The sequence below is a fragment of the Vigna radiata genome, chromosome 11 (assembly GCF_000741045.1).
Source record: "Vigna radiata var. radiata cultivar VC1973A chromosome 11, Vradiata_ver6, whole genome shotgun sequence".
Lineage (NCBI taxonomy): Eukaryota > Viridiplantae > Streptophyta > Magnoliopsida > Fabales > Fabaceae > Vigna > Vigna radiata.
In genome coordinates, this window is record NC_028361.1 from 10363489 (window position 1) to 10370204 (window position 6716).

General features: G+C 34.9%; 2 protein-coding genes across 3 annotated transcripts in view; one reads left to right on the top strand and one right to left on the bottom strand.

Annotated features, from left to right (window-relative positions):
- The window catches only part of LOC106776753, a 9541-nt gene extending 5343 nt beyond the window's left edge, over positions 1 to 4198 (top strand). Inside the window, exon 2 of the mRNA XM_014664223.2 lies at positions 2676 to 4198. Within this exon, the coding sequence (XP_014519709.1) occupies positions 2676 to 3416 (741 nt within the window). The 3' untranslated portion in view covers positions 3417 to 4198. The remainder of the gene's footprint in view (positions 1 to 2675) is intronic.
- Positions 4199 to 4358: 160 nt separating this feature from the next.
- On the bottom strand, positions 4359 to 6363 carry LOC106776998 (transcription factor bHLH93). 2 transcript variants are annotated; one of them, XM_014664491.2, is made up of 4 exons: positions 5476 to 6363; positions 5106 to 5258; positions 4822 to 4989; positions 4359 to 4712 (listed from the first exon to the last, which is right to left on the bottom strand). In XM_014664491.2, the coding sequence occupies exons 1-4, from the start codon at positions 6043 to 6045 to the stop codon at positions 4626 to 4628; spliced, it is 978 nt and encodes a 325-aa protein (XP_014519977.1). In that variant the 5' UTR covers positions 6046 to 6363; the 3' UTR covers positions 4359 to 4625. The 2 variants fall into 2 exon arrangements, with proteins under 2 accessions (XP_014519977.1, XP_014519976.1); XM_014664490.2 differs by having other exon boundaries at positions 5088 to 5258; positions 5476 to 6355.
- Positions 6364 to 6716: the final 353 nt, after the last annotated feature.

Here is a 6716-nt window from a genome sequence, read left to right on the forward strand (position 1 = left end):
TGAAGAAGTGTTTGAATATGAAAATCCAACTCCTGCTGGTAAAGTGATGCCTCTAGTGTCAGAGAGACCATGCTCTCATGCATTCAAACTTATTTCCTTACACCACAATTACCATACATAGTGGCCACCCTCCTTTGTTTGTTGCTGTCAGGAAATTCAGCTGCTTATTAATCTTTTAGTATAAAATCTGATTGTACATTCCTTTATTTTCTTAAAAGCTTGGAACAATTGTCTTGGAATTAACCATCACGTGATGGATCCGTATATGTTGTCTTGGGTTGGACACGTTAATTATGGAGCCATCCTTTTTTGTTCAATTAAAAGATAACTAGAAACAGGAGGAATCTTGGGTAATTGTTGATACCATTTGTCTTAAACTGGAAACAATTTCAAATCCTTCAACTAATTTCAAAAGACCTNTGGAAGAAATAGGGTTAAAACACGTGCATAACCNNNTACCATCACTTTTGAAGGCTTTAATCAAGAGAGAATGACGTGTCAAGAAGAATATCCCTAAAGAATTACGAACTCTGTTCAGTGTCCAGCTTAGAATTCGGGTATCTTCTGCTCCCTCACAATTTAGATTAAAGCGTGGGAGATCAAACAAATCTCTGATAAGCTATAGTTTAATCATATTGTTTCATTGAGATTCTACAATCACAGAGCTAGGATCAGCTACAATTTACTATACCCTGTGACTAATACATTTGTCCATGGTGTAACTTGCCTTTATATATATATATATATATATATATATATATATATATATATATATATATATATATATATATATATATATATATATATATATATATATTGGTGTATGTATTCTACTTGTTAGTTTAAGAAGTTGTACGATGATAGGGAAGAATGTTGGATATATATTGAAGCTTGGTTATAAAGATTACCACTTTATAAGGAGGAAATATTCTTTAATGCAAACAGAAGAAATTTAAATAATCAATGACAATTTTGTATTATTGGGCAAAGTTTGACTGATACNGCTTGACCAAAAAGGCCTAAAGCTGTTAGATATAGAAGATAATGTTTAGATTAAGAAAATAAAATCAATATAACTCTAGCATAATGTTCTCATATTTAGCATTTCTACGGTAGTCTTCTNTTCATTAATATTTTTCATTTATGCTTTTGGGTCTAAACAAAAACATTTAAAGTTATCTTTTTTGTTAACTCACAATTTAAATCAAACTTATCCAAAGTGAAATCTATGAACTTTGTTTCATTGATGGATTTAAGTAATGTACCAAACCCTGTTTCACTCTGTCTNACTTTCCAATTAGACTAAGCACTCTTATATACACTTGTGTCAGGCCAATCATGTTTAAGTTGAACGTTTAGAGTTTGATTGAATGTCCCTTCACAGTTTATGAACATAAAGTGTTACTGAAGTTTCAAAAATTGTCTAAGCTCTTATGAAGGTTGCAGCACCTAAATACAACTTCCCATTGTTGCATTAAGATATGTTGTTGGTTTATATTTCAGTGAAACTGTTTTTAGTTTTGTTTGGCTGGACCGTGAGCAGTGTAAGCTGCAGAATCCTTCTTAAGTCTTATTGAAAATTTTACATTTTCATTTATGAATTAATATTTAGAAGTATTATAATTAACTGAAAATAGTAGAAGCACTAAGATTTGAATGTGCATTTGGTTTGGGTAGCTTTCTTATGGGGGTAGCTTTCTTAATTAAATTTCGTAATACTTTTCACTGAGCTAGTTGAAACTTTACATTTATTCTGATTTCTGCTAATGAATATTTGGCATAGGTGGTGATGCATTGGAATCTCTGGTGCTNCATTCTTTTGNTATTGGATGAAGTNGATGAATTCTTTGTCTTTCAATTCCCGGGGAAGACATGCACCGGATATTGGAGCATGTAGGGAGGAGAGCTTTGGCACTGTTTAGAGTGCTTTTAATTGCCAGTTGGATAACTGATAATTCTGATTGTAGTTAGTAATACATAGTTTATATTTTAGAAGTGTCCAATACTTTAACTGCAGTGCCAACACATTCCATTAGTTTGAGTTAAAATAGTTCACTGAACTAAACTATAATTAATTAAAAAAGAGTTAACTGAACTGCACTGCACTATAAGTGACTAAAAAATAGTTCAGTTCAGTTATTCTGAACTATATTTTAGTTCAGTGCAGTTTTTTTAAAGTAGTTTATAGTTAACTATAATCTTTTATAGTGCAGTAGTTAACTATAATCTTTTATAGTGCAGTACACTACAGGGCAGTTTGCCCACCCCTATCAGAACCTCCCCCTCAGCCACAACAACTAACTCTAAAAATGGCTACTATAACATATCACATAGGAGGAAGGAATGGAATGTAACACTTTTCTTCCCCTAGAAAATAGGGATATAATATGAGATGGTTTCCATTTCATCCTAAAAATATACAGAACAATGGCATGCTAACTTCATTCCATCTGATATAATTTTATTTAACGTCAATCATGTATCCAGACATTGAGGAACTGTTCTTGAAAGTTTTAGACAATTTTATTTCTTTATGTACATTTCTTAAAGAACAAATTTAGTTTTATAGTCTGTCCTTAGTCAATTTCTTGTCAGGTACATGCGGATGCAGCTAGCTTATAGATATGTTTTATTTTTGTATTGGTTGAACCATTGGCATTCAAAATATGTTGCAGGTGCCTGGAAAGTCTCAACAGGAATGCTTTGATAGAATTCACATTGACCATGTGACTCCAGTTCAATTGCAGCCTCGATCAAGGGCAAAGACATTAAAATCATCACCCATNCNGGAANTTTCTTTATCTGCAAGTAAACTTCTCAACCCTATTGAGATAAAAGTTAGAAGATCTAATGTTCTAAAACCAAAAAACATTATTACCCAGAAGTCTGTTGAGAAGCAGTTACAGCGCAGGCTTGCAGGTGATCTAGACCGTGCAGGGGACATATTTTCCGTTCTTGAACCAAACATAGATTTGTCCACTAATGCTTTACAGCCTAGTGAATCCCTTTCTACTCCAAAGAAGCTAAAGGAAAACAAAGGGTTCCTGCAAAGTTGCACTGAAACATCATCTTCAAGTGGTAATAAGGTACTTTCAAGATTTAGTGGCTCGCACAATACAGATCTTGTTAGTCCACCGGTACTAAAGAAAGTAAAGAACAGGGTATTGCATGAGAAATATGTCAACCAATTGCGCTGTAGGGAATCTAGGAGAAGAGCAGCCTCTAAGAAAATAATTGGTGAAGGAAGAAGCATAAAGAGAAAGGATGCAGTTAGAGCTGCAAAAGTTGCCTTGGTTTCTGAAGCTAGAGATGCTATCAACAAATTTCGACAATCGCAAGTCAATGTCATGGACAACGAATGTAGTTCTGATGAAGTTAACGATGATGACATTCAATATGAAGATGAAAGTCAATAGGGTTTAGGGTTTAGGGTTAGTATAATTGCCTTCCAAGCAATAGATCCGGGTTCGACTCCCGGCTGACGCATTCTTCTTTTGTTTTTATAGTAAGTTCCTTTTTACCGTTTAATGTTGATTGATCCTTGAAGATGAGCTTTAATGCAATGTTGAATTTTGTCATCATCTAGTTAGAACTCATTTCATCTGTCATTGAAAAGGGATGATTTTATGGGACTTTTTCAGGGATGCAACATGCCAAGTTCTATAATGGGTTACCTTTATATATTGAGCGAAATCAAACAAGAACAATGAACTGTAACTTAACCGTGAAAAACAAGTCTGAATCCCATTTCATCTGTAATTAAGTATAGAAGATCTCACAATGATTTTATCTTTATTAGTATCACTGTAAAAAGTGAACGAAGCTATATTTCTTGTCATGCCAGTGCCGTCTGTTTCCACCAGCTTTATGTGACTTACTATTTAGTTTTTTTGAGGTAAAATGAAGAGTAATTTTTCTGAGTCACAAATGGTAGCTCATTATTGTTGTTGTACTTTGGAAATTAGAAATTCTCAAGTTATCTTGCGTTAGCAGTAAGTTTAGTTCTTCAAATCAAGCTGAAACTTTCCCTATCTGGAACTAAAGAGAATCGTATTGATTTCAACAGTAATGTCTAATAATGGAGCTTATATATACCACGTCCTGAAATTATTGAGAAATGATAAAGCAACTTGCCAGATTTTAAATCCTTTTATAAGTGGTTGTTATCTAATTCACTTAGCTACCTTACTTCTCATAAAGTGTTATGTGTCTGACAGATGAGAACCCTTTTAAAATCGTGTCATCCACGACATCAGTATACAGGTGACACAAAAATTATGTGTTTAATAATGTCCCAGAAAAGAAATTTTTGAAGCAACCTCATATTCAGGATTCTATTAAAATCAGGTTGATTCCACTTATGTGTTTGGCAACAAGCCTTTTTCATTACTATAAAATTGGATATTCATCACAAGTTGAAAGTGAGGCTTCAACTGAACATACCCCTATAGTATGTTAAAATACAGGGTAAAGTTGAAACTTGTAAGAATCAAACCTTCAATCAAAGCCAACTTATTGGGAAATCTCATTAAACTTTCTAATACCCTAATCTAGAATTACAAAAGGGAGAACTTTGCTTCTCTTTCAACATCAGCAAATTGTTATTTCAGCTTTCCATCTTTCTCTTACAGACATCTTCCACCATAACCTGCATTTCTGAATAGTGCTTGCTTTATATCTTCCGGGCTCGTACAATTTCTCTGCTCAGCTGCCTAAGACCATTATGACAATAAGGTAAAAAAGTAACACATTTGATTCCAGTCATCATGTAAATCAATAGAGACCACTAAAATAAGTTACAGAATGCAACTTTGTACAAACCTCAGAGCAGGTTGCTTGCATTGAAAAATCATTGAAGTTGCTTATAACACACTGATGAATCTCAAGGCCTAATGCTTCTAGGGTATTCACTGTGGACAGGAGTAATCCTAGCTTTGTGGCACAGCAGATGCTAATCCTTGTGTCATGCTGTCTTCTCTCAACATCAAACTGCAAAAGCATTACAACACATACATTGGTTCAGGTACTTGCTATGTGATTGTGGATCAGTTTAGAGGTTTGACTGAGTGACAAGAACTAGCCCATACCTTAGGGGAATTTCTTACCATTGCTTCATTTGGCTTTAGCTCCTTAGAATTGCCCAAAAGGTTTATATGATTTGTTCCCTCCTCCATTTCTTCTTCTTGCAACTTACCTATCCTTTCTAGAAGCTCTTTCATGTAATCAATGGTGTCTCCGAGAATGGAGGTCCTGTCCATCTGTCATTGTTTGTATTCTCATGTTAGTTCAAAAGGGTAAAGAGAAAATCAAACAGTAAATGCAAGTTTTGGTAGAAAACAATCATGAAAAGATCACCTACTTAAGAAAGCCAATTTCATTTCCATTGATTGAGACATTTATAAAAAGGCAATGACAAGGTAAAACGAGGTAGGAAAAAAGAGATGAAAAAGAATTATATTGTATCTGATGAATCACCTTGCTAATCTTCGGGACTATTGACCTTAACATGGAAAGACGGTCATTCAAACGCTTTCTTCTTCTTCTTTCTGCCATGAGATTCTTTGAGGGCTGCCCTTCCAGCTTTTTGGATTTGAGCTTTTTCTCTGCACACAAACCCACGTTGAAGACTGGAATCTCTGTCAACTGTTCCTCAATTTTGCAGCCATTTTTTGCTTGCTCCAAACTCTGGTTATCACTTCCCAGAAAGCCAAACTCTTCATCCTCCAATGATGGGTTATCTTCTTGTGGGAGAACTGGTGCTGACTCATCATTTCTGGTGTATAATGATTCAAGCTCTGGCAATGAGAACTCATCAACAAAAGGGTGGGTTTCTTCACTTGCATAAGGACATTCAAACCTGTGGTCTAGTGGGGTTGAAAATGCAGCAAATGAAGGATTCAAAGTTGCTAAACCCTGGTTCTCATCAAAAGAGTCAAAGCTCCAAGCACTAGGGAGCAATTCATTCAACCCAGTAGACAAAGCACTCCAAGTGTCTTTTCTTGGAGCAAGCAGCTCATCCAGAAAACCAAGTTGAGAAAGCTCCATCTTTGTGCTGTAATTCTCCCTCTCTCACTCTCTCTCTCTCTCTCTTCCTCTTCCCTAGTCTCTAGAAAGGAATTGAATTGTGAAAATAGCAAACAGGGAAGGGTTGATAAGATGAAGTTAAAGCAAGTGGGAGAAGTTTGTTTAAATAATAGTGTAACATGTAATAGGCTAAAATAGGGTCCATTCTTCATCAAACACCTATGATTACAGAATGTATTACAGTGAAAAGTCTAGTGAAATAGCACCTAGAGGTAGCCTCAGATTAAAATGGAATCTCTTTCTCTTTCCTTCCTTCCCCTTTCTCTCTCACTCTCAAGGTGAATTGATGTCCTTTTCACCGAAATAATCACCCAGCTAGAATTTTTATTTAATTACCATTCCTTGAAAACTTTGACCCACAATTCTGTCTTTAACGAAAGTGGGTGGAATTAGCATCATAGATTGTCAGTACTTGTACCATTTTTAGTGCAAGCCCCTCTCTCTTTCACGTTCAAAGAGAAATAATGCATCTCTCCTTCCCATTATGGTTTAGAGTTTAGACTCCACCCTATACACAATATTCAATACTTTTCATCATTCAATACAATATGAAAAAACTGTTAAAAAATATTCATCTATGCACTATTTAGAACTGTGACAATTTGGAATATTGTTCATTTTTCATTAACTAC